The sequence below is a fragment of the Python bivittatus genome, unplaced genomic scaffold (assembly GCF_059951505.1).
Source record: "Python bivittatus isolate LINGU-HERP-01145 unplaced genomic scaffold, Pbiv_v1 ctg000470_np1212, whole genome shotgun sequence".
NCBI lineage: Eukaryota > Metazoa > Chordata > Lepidosauria > Squamata > Pythonidae > Python > Python bivittatus.
Genome location: NW_028277065.1, coordinates 1444679 through 1465214, shown reverse-complemented (window position 1 = coordinate 1465214; position 20536 = coordinate 1444679). Strand labels below are relative to the sequence as shown.

The 20536-nt window shown below is 34.5% G+C and overlaps 1 protein-coding gene across 1 annotated transcript; it reads right to left on the bottom strand.

Moving 5' to 3' along the window:
* Nucleotides 1-495: 495 nt before the first annotated feature.
* LOC148215561 (olfactory receptor 14A16-like) lies at nucleotides 496-1428 on the bottom strand. The gene has a single exon (XM_088142963.1). The coding sequence runs from the start codon at nucleotides 1426-1428 to the stop codon at nucleotides 496-498; it is 933 nt and encodes a 310-aa protein (XP_087999089.1).
* Between the last annotated feature and the right edge of the window lie 19108 nt (nucleotides 1429-20536).

The window sequence follows — 20536 nt, the reverse complement described above, 5'->3', positions numbered from 1 at the left end:
ATGGCACCATAGCTATTCTTAATAACTGGTTTACATGCTGTAGAAACACAGTTGCTAAATTTAGCAGGACCAGATTGGAAAATGCTGCTTTACCCAGTAGCTTTGGTAAGAATTGCTGGTTCTTTATTTTCTTCTTCCAAATATGATTTTCTTCATGGGTCATAGTCATAGTCCTGCCTTATATCTGGAAGCCAGTTGGTTGATTGTAGGCCAAACACTCTCACTTAGCCCTAGAAAAAAGGTACCAGCAAACCACTTCTGAAAAGGTTGCCAAGAAAATTGTGCAGAATTGTTCCTGTAGTCACCAGGAGTCAGGGTGACCACAAAAATCTTAACAGAGATGTGCTCAGTTAAAAAAAAGAATAAATAACCTTTGTAATGTAAGGTAATACACAAGAATGTGAGGGGTGCTTACATACCTTTTATACCTTATGTCTGTTTTTCTTTTCTCCCTCTTTCCCATTGATTTTTTTTTTTAAAGTGTAAATGAACAGTTCATGCTTCTTTAAAAAGAAATAATCTCAGACCAATAAATCTTGAAACAGCAGCTTTGATCTTCTTGTTTCTCATGCTGTAGATTAATGGATTCATCATAGGTGGAATAAAGGAATACATTATTGTAATTATGAAGTCAAGATGTGATGGACGGTCAGATATGGGCCTTAGGTAAGCGAAGCAAGCAGTAAACAAAAATATGGAGAAGACAATGAGGTGTGGCAGACAAGTGGAGAAGGCTTTTTTCCTTCCTTGAACAGACGGAATTCTCAGTACAGCAGAGAAGATCTTCACATAAGTGGCAATGACAAAGACAAAACAACCAAATCCTAATGTAGCACTGAATATTATAATTCCAATCTCAGCTGTATATAAACTAGAACAGGCAATCTTAAGTAAATATGGGATTTCACAGTAGAACTGATTGGTAATATTAGAGCAGAAAGGAATAGTGAATGTTGCAGTAGTGTGTAATATAGCATTGAGAAAGCTGGCAATCCATGCACTGCCAACCATTTTGGTGCAAGCTGTCCTGTTCATTATCATTTCATATTGCAATGGGTTACAAATGGCAACATACCGATCATACGCCATGACAGTTAGGAGGGCAACATCAGAGTCCAGGAAAAAAACAAACAAGAGAACCTGAGCAACACATCCAGAATAAGAAATATACCTTATCTTCATAAGAGAATTAAAAATGGCTTTGGGGATAATGACTGAAACTGAACCAATGTCTTGCATGGCTAAATTCATCATGAAGAAGTACATAGGGGTGTGAAGGTGGTGGTCAAAGACTATAGCAGTGATAATGAGAATGTTCCCAGTTACTGTCATTAAATAAAGTATCAGGAATAAAGATAAGTAAATAATCTGTACCTCCCAAAGTTTTGAGAAATCCAAGAGAAGAAACACAGATGTGTCATTATCCATTCTTAATTATGATACCCTTAAAGGAATAAAGAACAGTTAATATATTTCTTATTAAATGCAGTTTGGAGTGTTTTGAACAGTAACTGATCATCCTTCACTGATCATTACATTAAATCTTGATTATCCAACATTCAGAGTAACAGCATTATGTCTTGATCTGTCAATTATCTTACTTATTTTGAGAGGGCGGAGCTGGCGTCGCGGCGATACGGCGGGCGATCCTGGGCTCCCAGGATGGCAGCCGATATCTCCTCTCCCGGACGGTCCCGATGGACCTAAGCCGTCCCGTAGAGATGGCGAACGCAAAGGGCGCGTCCCGCGGATCTCAGGGACGCCGCAAGTCCCAGATCGATCCGGGGAGAAGCTCTTGAAGCCGGCGGAGGAGAGGCAGCCAAAAATGGCTGCGAAAGCCGGGACAGCTCCAAAGGAAGATGGAAGAGAAGGGTGTCAACTGGGTGAGATGGACTTTTACTATTCAACTATTCTTAGAGAACACCTTAAGTAACTTAAAGAGATTTTTAAAAGTGAAGAAAAGTGGATTAAGCGGCGAGATTGAACCCTATTAAAAAAAAGAAGGGGGAGAAAATTTTTCTTTTCAACTTTCCCTTTTTAGTGGAATTGACAAGATCTTTTTCTTTTAAAAAAAATATATTTTTAACTGGATTGGCTTTCTCTTTTTAATACTCAATAACTCTTTATTTTAAGCCTTTTTTTTTTTACTAAGATTTCTTTATTGTTATAAGAAATTTATATCTTTTTGACTTTGAAATGGGGAAAGTGGAGTTAAGAGAAAGTAAATGAAAGAAAGTTGCACTGCCATTTAGAGGCGCGACTTAGTGCTTTTTTTTTTTCATTGTGACGCACGCTCAAAGACCCTGTGCTTTCTAAAAAGATAGTGGGATGTGCATGTTTATACAGGTGCCATCCGTAACTATAAACAAGAAAGTGGAGTTGAAAGCGACTTTGAAAACATTAAGATGGAAAGTTTGAGTCAGTCACAAGAGCCTTGATTAGTGGCAGTAGCTCTTTTTTCTGCTAGAAGCTCTGCTTTGCTCTCTATTCCCCCAGATGGATTTTTTTTTAAAGAGGCTTAGCCTTTTCCTTCTTTTCCTTTTCTTTTTATTTTTCCTTCTTTTTTTCTCTCCTTTTGCTTCTTTTTTTTCTCTTATTTTTGGCAAGAACAAAGATAAAGGATCCTTTGACTCAATGAAGGTTTATCAAGATAATAGACTATACGAGAAACACAATGCAGAAAAAGATCTTTAAACTATTGAGGATGACTATAAAAAATTGGAAGAAGAGCTGCAGAAATTCTTAAAAAAAAAAAAGAAAAAGAAAAAGAAAAAAGATATTAAAGCTAAAATGGACTTAATTAAACATAAAACGGGATCATTGGAAAAGGAAGAAATAGTACAAGAAATCAGAAACATTAAACGGAATTATTGTGAGGCCTATAAACTGAGAATTAAAAGGGTTAATCAACTGATAAATGAAGAGAGACAGATTTGTTCTTGGCACTGAGGGTGAGAAAAAGATTATACAAGATTATAATGGAAAATCGTACTAAGAGAATGTACAAAAAGAAGAAGTAAAACAATATTGAAAGAAACTATTGCAGATGTTTAAAGAGAAAATCAGGGGAATACAACAATGATGGAACTGACAGAAGCTTCCAAAAGCAGAATGTTCAAAAGGACACTTATTATTGCTTTCTCTTATCCAATAATATAGAAAAAAGGAATGAACAGCCAGATATTTTGGGATATTGAATGAAAAGGGTGAACTCAAAATTATGCAAGCGCTGGAATAAAGTATAAATCTGAGATATATAGCTAAAAATTGTATAACATGTAGTGAAATCTGGTTAGAACTGTAACTTGGTTAGAATTGTAATTGATACTGTAACTGATATTGGTTAGAATTGTAACTCTTAAGAATTGGAAAAATTAAAAAGTACTTATGCAGGAGGAAGTTATTCAAAATTATGGAATGTGCAGAGATGAGTTAAATTGAGATTTGAAATTAGAGTAAGAAGATAAGCAATTTTATATGATACGGGATTTGTTTTTATTAATGATTAGATGAGAAAATATAGTAATGTAATAGATTAGGAAATTTTATAATAGAAATTTGATATTAATTATTATATATATACACATAAAATAGATAGATGGAGATGTATTACTAATCCTATTGAAAGTTAAAATTTTTTGTAATATATGATTTTATAGATTAGCTATGAATGATTAATAATTGTTAATTGATAAGTATACAAGTATATTTTTGAATAGATGATATGAGAATTTAAGATTATGAAAGGGGCACCAACGAGTTTAACTGGTTGACACACGGTATAAAATGGAAGATGCTTTTTTATGCCTTTTTATGTTTTTGTTTGTTCATGTTTGTTTTGTGTTTGTTGTAAAAATAAAAAAAACATTATAAAAAAAAAAATTATCTTACTTATTTTTAATTTCAGTGTGGTAAGTCTTGGGCCTTAAGGCATTATTGTATGTCTTGGACTTGGAGATATTTGAGGATGCATTTTAAAATTTCAGGTATTTCTTCAGTACTCATGCATAAGGTCTGATCAGATTCCAATTTTTGGTTTCATTGTTGATTAGAGCCAAACTGAGTCAGATTAAAGCATCCAAATTCAATCAAGTCCCTTCAGTATGAAGTGATTAAGATACTAGAACCAAAGTATGCATGGGAAAAAAGGCTTTAGTTAAGTTGAAGCTTTGTAATCACTTAAACTGAATCAATGACTCAATTAATATAGTGATTTTGGTTTAGAAAGGGAATGAAATTGCTTTTGAAGAGAATGTTAGTATGGAATATTTACAAAGCCCTAGGTTTTAAGGACATATGAAAAAGGAAAATGAGGGTATAAAGGGAAATGACCTGAAAATAGATTACATGAAGATAACGTAATCTTCCAAACTCAGCTGATTCTTAGGCTTTTACTTCAGTAGATTACATTCAGCTGAGAAAGGGAAAGCTTTGGCTGAATAAGTAAAGAATGTTTGTATAGTACTGGGATGTGTGTGTGTGTCGAGGAGGAATTATAACTTTGGTTGCTTGATCAATTTAAGATTTACTAACTTCTAGTGTTGTTTACTTTCACCTCTCCTCTTAAATAAAATTGCCTGAAGAATAACTCTTCTATAAGCATCAGGCACTTATATTATGATCTCTTTTGTGTTGGAATTATCATTGCACAGGAAAGAGAATGAAAGACCGTTGCGAGCATTTAAAGGAAAAAAAGAGAGAAGTAATGTAAAAAAATCAAAATAAAGTAAGTGAATTACTCACCAACTTTATCCACCGTTATCCATTTTTTGGCAGCCATCAGTGAGATTTTAAGTTATGCAGCCAGCACTGATATTTCATCCAAGTACACTTGCTATTTCCCCAGATATTTTTTTAAAAGACTGTCTCAATTGGAAGCATAAAAAAGCCACTGTAGAGTGATTATTAAGATTAACTCTTTAGATTATTGCCCTAGAGTCTGCATTATTTTAATTGTTGGGGGGGGGGGAGTAATTTGCAGGCTGAATAATGAAAAAGATTATATCAAAATAGTTGAACCCTAAATATGACACTGTCAGTATTCATGTTATGGAAATCTAAAATGCTTCAACTCCCTTTTTTGTTTTGTTTTTTTGCTATTCGTGCAGGATATTGTACAGTTGTACTTAGAAATTAGGTGAATTGGTTCTTCTTTAAATAATGACAGAGAATGGTGACATAGGGATATTTCTGAGGTCACCGAGCCAGTTGGTCTAGTGGTTAAGGCTCCAGGCTAGAACCCAGGAGAGGGTGAGTTCCAGTCCCACTTTAAGCACGAAAGCTGGCTTGGTGACTTTGGGCCAGTCTCTCTCTCCCAGCCCCCGACGTCACGTTCAGGCAACAAGCCAGTCAGACAATTTCTGTTGCAACCAACAGACCAACATTTGGTTGATCCAAAAAAAGCCGACCCTGCATGTGTGGGAAAAACATTAGGAAGAAAAATTGCTGTATATGTCATCCCTAAGAATATTTCTCAGAGCTCTTCAAACAAAAATCTTGTATTATCCTAAAATTTAGGGATTAGCAAACTTTTTACTGCATAGAAGCTGTACCTACATCTCTTTGTGGTGGGAATCACAATGGGAAAATTGGTCATGCAAATTCAATTGAAAAATGCTTTGTTTGTAAGTGAAGTGACATATTTATATTTTTTTCTCCTATTTTGCAAGTCAAGGTTTGCAGTGTTTGTGCTTCCTACTACAAAATGCCAGGAAATTATGTGGCTGTTCCATCACTCTTGTGTAAAAAATGGTTATTTTGTAATATGGCTTATAGATTCAATGGAAGAATAAACAAATACCTAGTTCTCCAATAAAGTTTGGAGTTTGATTGCTTATGGGATATCCCGGTATTCATTCTTAGCAAAACCATAGATATATGTTTAATCATAGTCCTGGGTAGCTCTGTTTTTGTTTGTTTGTTTGTTTGTTCACTTTTTTTTGTTTTGTTTTTACTGTGCTCCTAGACTTTCATTACTAGAGGTTGCAGAACATCCACGTGTTCAGCTTTCAGGGTAGTGTCATCAACATAATGAAGGTTATTGAAGATTCTTCCTATGATTTTAAGCCATGCTCCTTTTCTTTCATTCAAGTTTCCCTCTATACTGTATAGACCCCACAAAGAAATGTGCAAGCTATCTATTTTGAAAAATTGTTTTTTAATTAAAAAATGACAGAATATATTTCACTTTTTCTTAGATTTCATAATAGTTTTAAAATAGGAAAAATACATTTGATTTGTTATATCATTAAATGAGTATATTGTATATTTAGATGATTTACATTGATTTGGAAAATTAATTCTTGGGGAATTTTGCTTCTTTGTTATTACTGTTTATTTGGTCTGTTTGGGTTTATATATAAGTAAATAATTTGTTGGATGTGTATATATTATTGCCTTTACTGAATTCTCTTTTTGTGTATTGATTTCTCTGTATTTATTTTTTTTTAAATTGAGTAAAAGGGGGGAGAGACAGAGAGAGAGAGAGAGAGAGAGAGAGAAGCAGACAGGCAGAATGCAATAAATATATCTGGATGATAGACCAGATATAAGCTCCTACAGAACCAACCTGTAACATCGTTTTAAAATAAAAATATGAAAAATAATAGTAAAATCACAATTTGAATATCCTAAAATCTATACATTTATGTAAATATTACTATTGCTTTATTATGCTTATAATTATTGCATTTTGAAGCTAAAATATTAGAAATAAAATATATGAAGAAATATAAATCTCTTATTGATTTCTCATGCTGTATCCCTGACCAAGAATTCTTGAAAGAGCAACTTTGATGTCTTTGTGTCACATACTGTATATTAACAGATTCAGCATGGGTGGAATAATGGAATACATAATTCTTATTATGAAGTCAAGGTGTGATGGACTATCAGATATAGGCTTTAGGTAAGCAAAGCGAGCAGTAAACAAAAATATGGAGAAGACAATGAGGTGTGGCAAACAAGTAGAGAAGGCCTTTTTCCTTCCTTGAACTGAAGGGGTTCCCAGAACAGCAGAGAAGACATGCACATAAGTGACAATGACAAAGGCAAAGCAACCAGATACTAATGTAACACTGAAGAGTAGAACTCCAATTTCAGTTACATATAAACCAGAGCAGGCAATCTTAAGTAAATATGGGATATCAAAGAAAAACTGATTGATAATATTAGAGCAGAACTGAGTAATAAAAGTGATAATAGTGTGTAATGAATCATTGAGAAAGCTGGCTATCCACATACTACCAATCATTATGGTGCAAGCCTTTTTTTTCCCCCTGCAATTACATGTTCATGACTTGTACATAATTCATTTTCAAATTCTGTCTTATATTGTTCAGATCCAGTCACCTTTTTATCTATATTAAATCTTTGTTAATTTTGCAGATGAAAACCATTGAAAATTATATCCCTCTGCCATCAATTGTTTTCTTAACTTCAACTTAAGTTCTCCATTTTCCTGTATTAGTAAGTCTTGATATGTTTCCCATTTCTCTTCATCTGCTGTTTCTTTTCTATAAAATACTTCCCGTGCTAAGGACTCTGAAATTGTTGAATTTGATTCATGTTAAACAACTGGGGCTTTTTATGGTCTATTTCTTCTGTATATCAATAGAGGACAGATTTATTTATTCATTTATTTTGCATTGCACTGCATTGCACTGTATTGTATTGTTCAGATTTTTGGAAAACCCACTCCAAAAAATGAACAAGACCAGAGTCATAAACTACATTTTTTCAAAGTAAAATTAAGTAATTAAAAATAAATACTATGCATTCTCATATGTATTTATCCATATCGGTATCCATATCCATCTGTATCCATCTATTTATCTATCTATCTATCTATCTATCTATCTATCTATCTATCTATCTATCTACGTGTGTATGTGCACGCATGTCTACTGCATATGCATTACGGTGGATAAATACTTTTAAACTATACCTTAGGGCACATGCAACACATGTACATGCACACAATGTGATTTAAATATTTGATTGCTAAATTTAGCTAAACTCTAAATCACATATATTAAAAAAAAACCCAAAAACAAGATTATTTTTTTTATTTCTAATTTCAATTTTCTTCTTCCCTTCCCTTCCCTTCCCTTCCCTTCCCTTCCCTTCCCTTCCCTTCCCTTCCCTTCCCTTCCCTTCCCTTCCCTTCCCTTCCCTTCCATTAATTATTTGTTTGTTTGTTTGTTTGTTTCTGGCTTTCCAGTTTTTCTTTGTTGTAGGTATGTACTATATTTCCTAATTTGCTATTTCATCTGAGCTCAAATCTATCCATGTTACCTTACATATATCAAGGACAATTTCAACCCGTCACCTCCCAGCCGCTCAACTTGCGAGCTGACCACAAAAACTTCCCTCTTTTTGGTCAACTCATGGAGAATGGCTCTCCTGAGATCAAAACACACTTTCACACTTCCTTCTTTATGTGGAAGAAATCCGGTGTCCAGCCCTAGGTGCCACGTGCCCTTTTCAAGCTGTGATGTTGTCTGCGCTCTTCGAACATGACTAGATTGCCATAAATCCTTCAGTGTTTGTGACTGTATAGCCTTTATATGGACACTAACGCCTGCCAATCCTCATTTCTTAATCAGATTTGGATTATGATTATTCTTCAATTTAAGAGAGACTTTCTTTTACAGCAGATAAGTATTTCTCCTGGTTCTTTTCATTCTTTCTGAGATTATAAAGTTAAAGGAAGACTTAGAGATTCAAAGTACATTGAATATCTAGAAAAAAGCAGATAATAAGGATGATATAAGAAAGCTAATGATGGGGAAAAAAGAATATTTATTTTTAAAAGTTTAATCTTTCATGAATCTGCACTGAAAAATCTCAGTTGCATTCATTTGTCCTAGTTCTTGCATGGGAATGATTGCCTGGATTTATGAAACAAAACACCACAATAATTTGAGTAGACTGTGTATTTGGCTGGGATGTGTACCTGTAACTACAGCTATAAAGGCACTAAAGGGAGTGAAGTGAATAATGGCATTGCAGAAAGCATGAATGGAGCTAGAAGAGGCTCCTCAGAGCAGCCATTAGAGAAGGAGGATAGAGAAAGTAGATAAAACAATCCCTTTAACTTTACTTCAATCAATGTTTGATGAATTAGGGTAAACTGGCTCAGTTACTTGCAGCTAAATTCATGACCTTTGAGAAAAAGATAGATGAGGGGTTGGATAAGATGGATAATTCTGTAAAACAAATGTCCGAAGATATAAACTAATGTCTGCAGAAATAAAACAGGTAAATGACAGAATAGAAAATCTAGAGAGTAAATTAGATGTTAGGGATATAGAATTAGAAAGAGAAATGGATAATGTGGCTCTGCTGGAATTTAGAGAGAATGAATTTTATTTAAGATGTAGCACCATTCCAAAGAGTCTGGATGAAGATATTAGAAATGTTGTTCAGAAATTGACAGATTTTTTTAAGATTGGGAACAGGACTGTACTGAAGATAAGACTGATAAGGTGTATCAGCTAAATTCACATTTTGCTATAATAGCAATTGTTCCAAGGGATGTTTTAGTGCAACTTGTGAGGAAAAAGACAAGGGATCAAGTTTTACAACAGCATTTTAATACAAGATTGAAAATTGATAAAGTAGATATAAATATCTCAAAAGATATTCCTGTTAAAATTGTATGTAAGAGAAAGGAATACTCTTTTTTGACTGAGATATTAAAGCAGAATAAGATCTAATTTTGTTGGGATAAATTAGAGGGAGTAATTTTTACTTTCCACCAGAAATGTTTCTGACTGAATTCTGTTCAAAAAGCCAGAGAAAATTAAAGGAGATTTGGAAGAGGTCCAAATGGAGGTTGTGGAGAAGACTGTCCTAAAATCACAAAGGAGGCAAAAGGACTTTGAAAAAAATGACCCTAAATTAGATGCTACAGCTATAGACTTTTCTAAACTACTAGCCTAACTATAGATTATAAATACCTGATGTGGAATATAAATGGAGCAAATGCTCCTAAAAAAAAAAAAAAAAAGTTTCATTATTTTAAAAAAATTAAAACAACACATAACTTGAGACTCATATTAGAAAAAAGGACAATTATTTGGCGTGCAAAAATTTAGGATAAGAATTTATTTCAGCAGGATCAATAATGATAACGATAATAATTTATTGTTAATCCTTGATTAAAGGATTAATTGAGGATATATGTTAATTAAAACCAAAAGTTCCATTCACTGGTGAACATGGAAAATTTGTTGGGATGAAAGTTGAATTACATGGAGACAAAACTATAGTTCTAGGATTTTATGCTCCAAATGAAGATTAAGGGATTACTTATAAACATCTTACAAAACGAGTGAGAGATGGTAAATTCTACATTTCATTTCGGTTATTATATGCCCAGTCATAATTAATCCAGTTGGGTTCAAATCAACTACTTAAGGAAACAGCTGAGATTCTTAACTTGTGGTAAGCACTTTTTAGGGACATGCTGCAGTGCAGAGAAAAATGGCTCAGGAAGAGATTGTTTAGGTAATCTTTCTGCTCTGCAAGAGGAGGGAAAAGAAAAAAAATTGGGGTGAGGTCAGGCACTGGAAAGTTGCCAACAAAATTGCACAGATTTGTCCACATATTCACCATGAGTCAGGGCTGCCTCAGTGCACCATAACAACCTCAATCTTAACAAAGGTGAGTCTAATCTCATGACTGAATAAATCAAATTTTCAAACTTAAGCTAATGTATTGGAAAGTGGGAGATGGTTTCATAGGTAATTATATCCTATGTCTGGCTTCTTACTTTCCTGTTGAAATTGAAAAAATGGTAGATGCACAGCACATTCTCCTTAGAGAACAATAACTTCTGACCAAAAAGTCTGGAAAGAGCAACTTTGATATCTTTGTTTCTCATGCTGTAGATTAATGGATTCAACATAGCTGGAATAATGGCATACATTATTGTTATTACGAAGTCAAGAATTGATGGACTGTCGGCTATAGGTTTTAGGTAAGCAAAGCAAGCACTAAACACAAATAGGGAGAAGACAATGAGGTGTGGTAGGCAAGTAGAGAAGGCCTTCTTCCTTCCTTGAACTGAAGGGATTCCCAGAACTGCAGAGAAGACATGCACATAAGTGACAATGACAAAGACAAAACAGCCAAATGTTAATGTAGCACTGAAGATTAGAACTTCAATTTCAGTTACATATAAACCAGAGCAGGTAATCTTAAGTAAATATGGGATTTCACAGAAGAACTGGTTGATCATATTAGAGCAGAAAGGAGTAATGAAAGTGACAATAGTGTGTATTGAAGCATTGAGAAGGCCGGCAGTCCATACACTGCCAATCATTTTGGTCCAGGCATTCCTGTTCATTATCATTTCATATCGTAAAGGATTGCAAATGGCAAGATACCGATCATATGCCATGACAGTCAGGAGGGAGACATCACAGCTCATGAAAAACATGAACAACATGACCTGGGCAACACATCCAGAATGAGAAATAGTCCTTATCTTCATAAGAGTATTAAAAACAGCTTTGGGGATAATGACTGAAACTGGACCAATGTCCTGCATGGCTAAATTCATCAGGAAGAAATACATGGGGGTGTGAAGGTGGTGGTCACAAACAACAGCAGTGATGATGAGAAGGTTCCCTGTTACTGTCATGAAATACAGTATCAGTAGTAAAGCTATGTGCATAATCTGTAGCTCCCAGATTTTGGAAAATTCCCAGAGAAGAAAGTCAGATGTGTCATTATGGATTCTCAGTAATGATACCCCTAGAAGAAAAAGAAGAATTGTTAAAATGTTTCATATTCAGTACTGCTTGGTGTGATTTGTAGAGTGATGAATCCACTTTTAATAAAGATTAAAACTTCTCCAGATCTATGTAATACAATGTGAGGAACACCACTACACCCTTCTATTTGCTTAAAGTATTGTGTTATTTTATACTTTTGAACTTAGAGATAATTGAGGTTTTCGTTTGTTTTTTTTTTAAAGGGCAGCTTCTACCACTAATTTCTTCATAGCTGGGAGCCTAAAAAAATAAAAAGTATTTCCTCAAGTCAGATAAAAACTGCTGGAAGTTCATTTGAATCAAAGTATATTCAACCACATCAACATTACATATTTACTATTTCCCTCCCTCACTCCTTCCCTCCCTCTTTCTTTTTCTTTTTTCCAGTTTCTTCATCTTTAACTGGCACAGTTGAGGCTGGTATAATGTGCTAGCATTTATTCTGGTTGTTTGTTGAAATGAGTTCAATGTATCATAATACATAACATTTTATATCCATAGAACAGGTTTTGATTTTTTACAGGAATAGCTCTAGTGTTATGTACTTTAGACTTGTAAATTCAGCCTGACTCAGAATCACCATCTCTGCTAATCTTTTTCTAATAGTTATAGAAACATCTTATTCATGTTTGGATTACCCAGATTCAATTTTTTTGTCAAGTGTGGATGGAGATAATTTCTTTTTGTTTCATTATTTTTTAATCTATGTTTTTAAAGTTTCTTCATTAATGTTTCTCAGTTAACTCTAGGCTTTAAATTATGACACTGCCTTAAAAAAAATATTTTGAATGACCCTTTAATCTCTACCTAGTGCTACAGGAAATGGGGATTGGGAAGAATGGCTTCAAATCATAGTTTTCCATTTTATTTGACAATTTGGTTTGAATCAAGAACTCTATACAGTCATCTTGGTTTAGAAATTGAATGAAATCATTTTCATAGAAACCATATTGAATATTGACACAACCCTATGTTTTAAGAATACTGAAAATGAGCTCATATTTATAGAGACTAAAGAGAAATAACAAAAATTAGAATACATGAAGACACAGTAAATCCTGAAACGCATTTGAATATCAGTCTTAAACTTTAGTGCATTACTTTCACTGCCCCTCCTGTGGGGGGGTGGGGGGGTGGAGGAAGCTTTGGCTGAATAAAACTAAATAAGTAAAGAAGATCTATGCAGCAACAAGGGAAAAGCAAAACAAAACATTCTGGGAAAAGGCATTACTTTCTTTGTTGTTCCTTAGTTAATTTAAGATGCATTAAATTCTACTGCTGTTTATGTTAATCTCTCTCTTTAAATAAAAGTGCCTGAAGAATCATTCCTCTAAAGCAACTAAAACATATAAAGTATTTTGTTGGAACTGTAACTGCAAAAGAAAGGGAAGGAAAGATTTATGAATATTTAAAGGAAGAAGGGGAGAAAGAATGGATATTTCAAAATAAAAGAAAGTGAATGACTCACCATCTTCATCCATCTTTCTTCATACAGATTTTTTATCTTTTTCCTATTGTCTCTTAGTCTGTCAGTAAGATTTTATACTGTGTGGTATTTCAGTAAAAGTTGATCTAATTTTTCTTGCTATATCCCAGAGATGCTTTTAAAGAAAACCTGTCTCCATAGAGAGAATTAAAAAGCCACTGTGTTATGGATTAAAAAAAAAAAAAGAATAAAAATAAGAACAAACTCTCCTGAGGTCATTGCCCAAGGGTCTACATTATTTTAATGTTGAGAGCAGGTCTAATTTGCAGGCTTAATTATTTATATATATTATATATACAGTGTATGTATGTATGTATGTGTGTACATAAACATGTGTGTATACACAGACACACAGACACACACAGACATGCTAAATCTAACTCTGTCAGTTTTTAAGTAATGAAAATCTAAAATGTCTCAATTTTATAATGTTTTATTATAAGGTTGAGGATGGCATACTATCGCCCTCTTCTACTATATATTTTGCTATTATGGATTGGGAGGTTCAACTTCAGCATAATTATTGTCAATACTCAGAAGAAATTGGTTGCTATTCATGCAGTATATTGTACAGTTGTCCTAATTGTCCTTAGAAAATAAGACGCTCTGGATTCTAACTGAAATAATGACAGAGGATGATGACATGTGCATCTATCTATATCTAGCTATCTAGCTATCTTTTATCAGAGTTTTTTATACAGTAAAACATAAACATGAAAAAATGCAGAAAATGAGATTAAGAAAGAATGCAAGATAGAGGAAATGTGCAGAAAGTCAAAAGGAAAGAAAGAAAGAAAGAAAGAAAGAAAGAAAGAAAGAAAGAAAGAAAGAAAGAAAGAAAGAAAGAAAGAAGTGACTTCCTATATTCTTTGCAGCGGTTACAAACAAAATTAGTATCATTCCACCCCTTGAAGATTACATGACATAGTTCACTTCTTCCCATATTCAACGCATTTCAATTGGCAAATCCAAAAGTCATCAACCATTTCTCTCCATTTTCAGCAAAAAAGTCCACAAAGGGTATCTAATGTTTTACAAAAGTACATTATCTTATCCCTGATCATATAAGTCAATTTTATATTCTTTTCTCTTATGCAATATTCTGGTATTATTAATCCTTAGCTTAGAAAAAAAAAATGGGTCAGACACAGGACTGTTACCAAAAAAATTGAACAGATTTCTCAACATATTCACCATGAGTCAGGGCTATCTCAGTGGACCATAGCAATATTCAGTCTTAACTGAGATAATTCCAATCTCATCAATGAATAAAATAAACTATCCAGCTTAAGCTAACATATTGGAAAATGGGAGATGGTTTCATAAGTATTTATACCCTATGCCTGCTTTCTTACTTTCCTGTTGAAATTGAAAAAATGGAAGATGAACAGCTCATTTTCTTTAGAGAACAATAATTTCTGACTAAAAAGTCTAGAAATAGCAACTTTGATATCTTTGTTTCTCATGATGTAGATTGATGGATTCATCATGGGGAGAATAATGGAATACATTATTGTAATTACAAAGTCAAGATGTGATGGACAGTCAGCTATAGGCTTTAGATAAGCAAAACAAGCAGTAAACACAAATAGGGAGAAGACAATGAGGTGTGGTAGGCAAGTGGAGTAGGCCTTTTTCCTTCCTTGATCAGAAGGAATTCTAAGTACAGCAGAGAAGACATGCACATAAGTGACAATGACAAAGGCAAAACAAACAATTGATAATTTAGCACTGACGATAATAACTCCAATTTCAATTACATATAAACCAGAGCAGGTAATCTTAAGTAAATATGGGATTTCACAGAAGAACTGGTTGATCATATTAGAGCAGGAAGGAGTAATAAAAGTGGCAATAGTGTGTAATGAAGCATTCAGAAGGCTGGCAGTCCACACATTACCAATCATTTTGATACAAGCCTTTCTGTGCATGTCATTTCATATCGTAAAGGATTACAAATGGCAACATACCGATCATATGCCATAACAGTAAGGTAGGAAACATGACAGCTCAGGAAAAAGACGAACAACAGGACTTGGGCAACACATCCAGAATGAGAAATAGTCCTTATCTTCATGAGGGTATTAAAAACAGCTTTAGGAATAATGATTGAAACTGAACCAGTGTCCTGCATGGCTAAATTCATCAGGAAGAAGTACATGGGGGTGTGAAGGTGGTGGTCACGAACAACAGCAGTGATGATGAGAAGATTCCCTCTTACCGTCATGAAATACAGTATCAGTAGTAAAGCTATGTGCATCAACTGTAACTCCCAAATCTTTGAGAACTCCCAGAAAAGAAACTTGGATGTGTCATTATCCAGTCTTAATAATGATACCCCTGGAAGAAAGAGGAAAATTGTTAAAAAAATTCCTATTCAATACTGTTTGGAGTGATTTGTAGAGTGATGGATCACCTTTAATGATGATTACATTAAAAGCTAATTCTCCAAATGTATGTAAAACATTGTGAGCAATAGCATTTTTGTTGAAAGTTAAGAGTGGTGACTCTTACAGATCTTTAACCACTGTCAGGTCTTATGGCATTATCTTATCGTTTTGGGCTTACAGATACTTGAGTTTGTTTGTTTAATAGCATTTTTGAACCCTAAAATAATCTGAACTAGGAGCCTAAGCAAATAGATCTTTTTTGTCAAGTCAGATAAAAGCTTTGGAAATTGCATTTGAATCCAGGTATAGAAACATGTCAAGATGACATATTTGAGGTTGCTATCTCCCTCAATCTCTCTCTCTCTCTCTCTCTCTCTCTCTCTCTCACTCTCGTTCTCCCTCTTTTTCCAAACAGTTCCTTCATCTTTAACTGGAACAGTTCAGGCAGGTATAATATGCTACCATTATTTGTTGAAATGAATTCAATGTGCCATAATACAACTTCAACATTCAACGTCAAGAAAACTTCAGGAACTTCTCCAGGCAATCACCAGGAATCAAGTTGTCTCAAATACACACACACACACACACACACACACATGCAGAGAGAGAAAGACACAATAAATGTTGATACAGAAACTTTAATCTCTTTGTTTCTTTTGCTTTGTGTGCATGTCCTCCAATGTCAAGCTATTAAATTAATCACACAACTTCAGGCAATCACCAGGAGTCAAGTTGTCTCAAACACACACACACACACACACAATAAAGGTTGATATGGAAACTTTAATCTCTTTGATTCTTTTGCTTTGTGTGCCTGTCCTCCAATGTCAAGCTATTAAATTAATCATACAATTACAATATATGACACAGTAACACTCCTAATTCTTAAACACAATTTATTTGGAATTTATTAATAATGGAACCTATCCAGTTCCACACAAAAACGTCTTCAAATTCTGTGGATGCAAGAGCCGTTCCCGAAAGATTTTTAGATATTAATGAAACTGGTGAATGTGTAGGTACAATTCATAGAAAATTCTGTGAAAGTCGGGATCTGGGGCTTGGCGGTCGTGCCTCATCATCTGACTGCTCCAGTTGATCAGGAGATTCCTGAGGCTGATCAGCCTCAGATGCATCATGGCTTCATGATTCCTGAGGCTGACATTCCACAGGCTCAGCTGGAGCAACGTTGTCAGAATCAGAGTCAGAGTCAGACTGAATTGTGACTCATGACAGTTGGAGGTTTTTTAGGAAGAGGATGGATAGTCGCTTCTCAGGAATTAATTGATTTTCCTTCATATTGCACATAGATGATCCTTGTGCACCTTCCAATTTCATCATTCTAGGATTTTCCAACATATTTGATCAATAGAAATACAGAAAACCATTTTTACTGTTATGAGTATCTCATTCATTCATTCATTCATTCACTAATTCATGCATTTATTTATAGTGATATATTATTATCAACTAGTTTTAACTGGACCAAAGAGTCTTCCATTAAATAAAAACAACAAAAACAACAACCAGTACCTTAATCATACATGTCACTAGGGAAGGAAAAAAAAAAAAAAGAATTTGGAGAATTGAAGATGTGTAGCATAGCTCTTAAGAATTTGGATTGAATAACAACTAAGTGCTATTGTCATTTTGGACATATATTAGTGCCCCATAGAATTTGGCTGAACACTTTAGTAGCCATAAATGATTTTACCTAGTTGGGATAAAATTATTGTCACTTCAGCTAGCAAACCAAATAATGGAATTAGAAGGGTTTGGGAGCTCATCTTTGGTTAGTTTCTTCTAACCTGTTGACGACTGGAATAAAACACCTAGAGATTTGAAATCCTTGACTTGTTCAATAATGATACCATTTATATGTGAATTGTAAGAGCAGTTAGCATGTCTCTTCATAAATAATATATTCTTTGTTTAGTAATGGTTGGTGATCATTTTGTTCTTACAAAAAGTGGTTAAGGCTTGAAATCTCTACCTAAGGTTGATTTGGGTCAGAGTTAGGATGGCTATGTCATCAACACAAAGGAAAATAGTGACACTAGCTTTTACACAAAACTTGGATGATAATTTGACAAAAAAGTTTAAAAGGGAGGGAACAAATGTGCATGTTTGGTTACCTCTTTTTAAAATGGATATTGACAAAAAGACATTTCAAAAGTGATATACAGGTATACAGGTAGCCCCTGTTTTAGAACAAATTCCATTCCCAAGGTCTGTCATTAAGTCGAATTTGTACATAAATCGGAAGAGTATAATTGTATAATAGTGTAAAAGTAGTATTGTGTAATTAACTCAAAACCATTGTATATTTAACTCAAAGCATTCTGTATTTAACTTGAATTTTGCTACAATAGGCTATGCTCTTAATATGGGTCATCCTTAAACCAGGTGTTTTTAACCTGAGGACTACCTGTATCTGCATGTGTTTTCATGCAGCATTATGACCACATACAGAATAGTGAACTATGGCTATTTTTCTGCCAATTTAGTCCACAGTCACTCCCTCAATATTGACCTGAAGACAAAATAAAGGGATTCTTCTACCTGAATGGAATGGTTTTCAGCCCAATAATCCAGTGTAACAGATGATCAAAAGTTAATTGGTTGGGTCTAAAACCAGTTTTCTCTGTGGCCAGAAGAAAAAATCCTATGGAAATTATTCTAGGAAGCTAATAGATAAACTCTCTTGGATTAATTCAGAGCTGAATGCCAGTTGGGGAGGTCCTTTGCCTATCATATGGGAAGAATTTGAGCCTGTGAATCTATAAGAAGTGGATCTCAGGGGTTTTAGTTCTACCACCTTAGATTCTTGCCCCTCAAGGCTTCTTGAGAAATAATGCAAGCAGTAACTAACTCATCCTTGGGTGAGGGGACTGTCCCAATTGTCTTGACCAAACTGTGGTACATTCCTCTTTTGGAAGCATTTGCTAGGCCCAGCAGTGTCGAATTATTTTTGACCTGTCTCCAATCTCCCCTTTTTGTAGAAGGTTTTGAGAAGGTAGTAGTCAGGGTTAGGTCTCTGGAGTAATCACATTACGAGGACCATTTTCAATAAGACTTTAGGTCCAGCTACAGAACTGGGGTGGTATTGGTCACACTTGTGGATGACCCTTGCAGGAACCAGGATAGGGGATATATAACACTAATGGTCCAGAAGGGTCTCCCAGCAGCATTTGATACCATTAATCATAGTATCCTTCTGGACACTTCTAGGGTCTTGGAGTGGGAGGCACTTTATTGAAATGGTTATCCTACTTCTTGTGGGCCCTGTTACAATCTGTGTTGGTTAGATAGAGAGATCTGAGGCCCCTACTATGTGAAGCTTGACACACTTTCACTCCTATATAGCATTTATATGAAACAGTTGTTGAAGTCATCTGTTGAAACTGATTCAAGTATGATTAGTATATAGATTATACCTAGCTGTATATCTCAACCTTGGGTTAGACAAGCTTCCAGTAACTGGAGCCGGTAAGCTTTTAGATCACGAGCAACAGGCTGAAGCTTACCTCTAGCAAGACTGAGTGACCCTGGTTTCAAGGACCTCCTGATCACAAGGATTTACCATGTTTAGTTCTCAACAGGGCTGCCCTTCCCCAAATAGATCTTCCAGGTAATTTGTGGTTCTCCTGGACTCTTAGCTCCCACTCAAAAATCATGTGACAGCTTTGGCCAGGAAGACTTTTGCACAAATCTACCTTGTATACCAATGAATCCTTTCTTGGATCAGGAGGCCCTTTTCACAGTCATTCATATAGTAATTCCTTTGTGATTAAACAATGTTTAGACTATTACAATATGTTTTACATAGGGCTACCCTTGAAGACCACATGGAAACTAGTTGTACTAATTGCTACTGGAATTCTGGGTGCAATTTAAGGCGTTGGTTGCCACATATAAGCCCTACATGCCTTACGGCCTGGTTATCTTTAGGACTATCTTTCTCTTGTTATTTCTGCCCAACAAGTAAGAAACGTTGATGCACTCCAGATCCCAACTGTAAAGCCTTGTTATTCTGTGGGATCTCTGAGACATCCATACTTTGTAGTTCTGCCTACACTTTGGAACAATGTCCCTCCTCATGTTCAAATGGTTCTGAACCTGCTGGGCTCTCATAAAGCTAGGGAAACTGGGGGTTTCCAGCAGGTCCTGGGGTAGGATGAAATGATTGATTCCCTGGCTGTTTATCCTGATGGTTTAATATATTTGAGATCACTATCTTCCACAAGTAATGGCTGTGTATTATTTTTTATTTTGTTATTATAATTGCTTTTACAATTATTATCACCCTAGTGTGTAAATCTCTTACAGTTATTTCAGTGATTGAAGTTATATACAAATAAATATAAAGAAGAACGCAACCAAATACATAAAATAATTGGTGAACAGTTTGTTTTTAATAAATTTCTCATTTGCCCAATCATAAGGTTGAGGTACTACAAAATCAAAATAAATATACACAGATATTTGAAAACATTTTTCATTAGGTTCTCTTATTATGTACAATTTGCAAGCAATTTTCCCTAAAGGAAACAGAAAAAAAATTAGATTATTTTCAAATGTTTTTCATTAATGCTTTCTTCTAATGTGTTTGTGTGCATGTGTATATAAACACAGAGACATAAACAGAGACACACACACAAACTTTCTGTAGTACCTCCATATGTGAAATACATACAATTCCATTCAAATATTTAATATAATTTTCTTAACCCTAATCGCATATGTTTTAGTTAGATCTTCGTTCAGAGTTGCTGTCTTGAGAATTGGAACAGCAGACAAAAGACATAAATTCTAGCTAAGTATCAACTGGATGAGATACGTCAATTTCATAAAAAAACTAAAATAAACTGCAG

Bases quoted from the DNA above. Each gene is read 5' to 3' on its own strand.
- LOC148215561 (XM_088142963.1), bottom strand. From the start codon at position 1,428: ATGGATAATGACACATCTGTGTTTCTTCTCTTGGATTTCTCAAAACTT.